Consider the following 209-nt stretch of genomic DNA (forward strand, 5'->3'; position numbering starts at 1 on the left):
CCTCCCGGGCCGCGGCTGCCGCCGTCCCGCCTCACCGTGCCCGTGGGGCTCTCGAAGATCCCGACGCGGCCAGCCTCCAGCGCGCCGTACAGCGCCGCCATGAACCGCTCCTGGATGAGGTAGGGCGTGTAGGGGAAGGGGAACCGGCCCCCCTCAGGGCCCGCCGCCGCCCCGCTTTCCATCCCGCCCGCCGCCGCCGCCGCCCCGCT

The 209-nt window shown here is 78.0% G+C and overlaps 1 protein-coding gene across 1 annotated transcript in view; it reads right to left on the bottom strand.

The window, feature by feature from the left end:
- Window positions 1-182, bottom strand: part of DDX11 (DEAD/H (Asp-Glu-Ala-Asp/His) box helicase 11) — an 18,494-nt gene extending 18,312 nt beyond the window's left edge. Inside the window, exon 1 of the mRNA XM_010566343.1 lies at window positions 36-182. Within this exon, the coding sequence (XP_010564645.1) occupies window positions 36-182 (147 nt within the window). The remainder of the gene's footprint in view (window positions 1-35) is intronic.
- Window positions 183-209: the final 27 nt, after the last annotated feature.

Source organism: Haliaeetus leucocephalus, unplaced genomic scaffold (genome assembly GCF_000737465.1).
Source record: "Haliaeetus leucocephalus isolate CR32 unplaced genomic scaffold, Haliaeetus_leucocephalus-4.0 Scaffold206, whole genome shotgun sequence".
Classification (NCBI taxonomy): Eukaryota; Metazoa; Chordata; class Aves; order Accipitriformes; family Accipitridae; genus Haliaeetus; species Haliaeetus leucocephalus.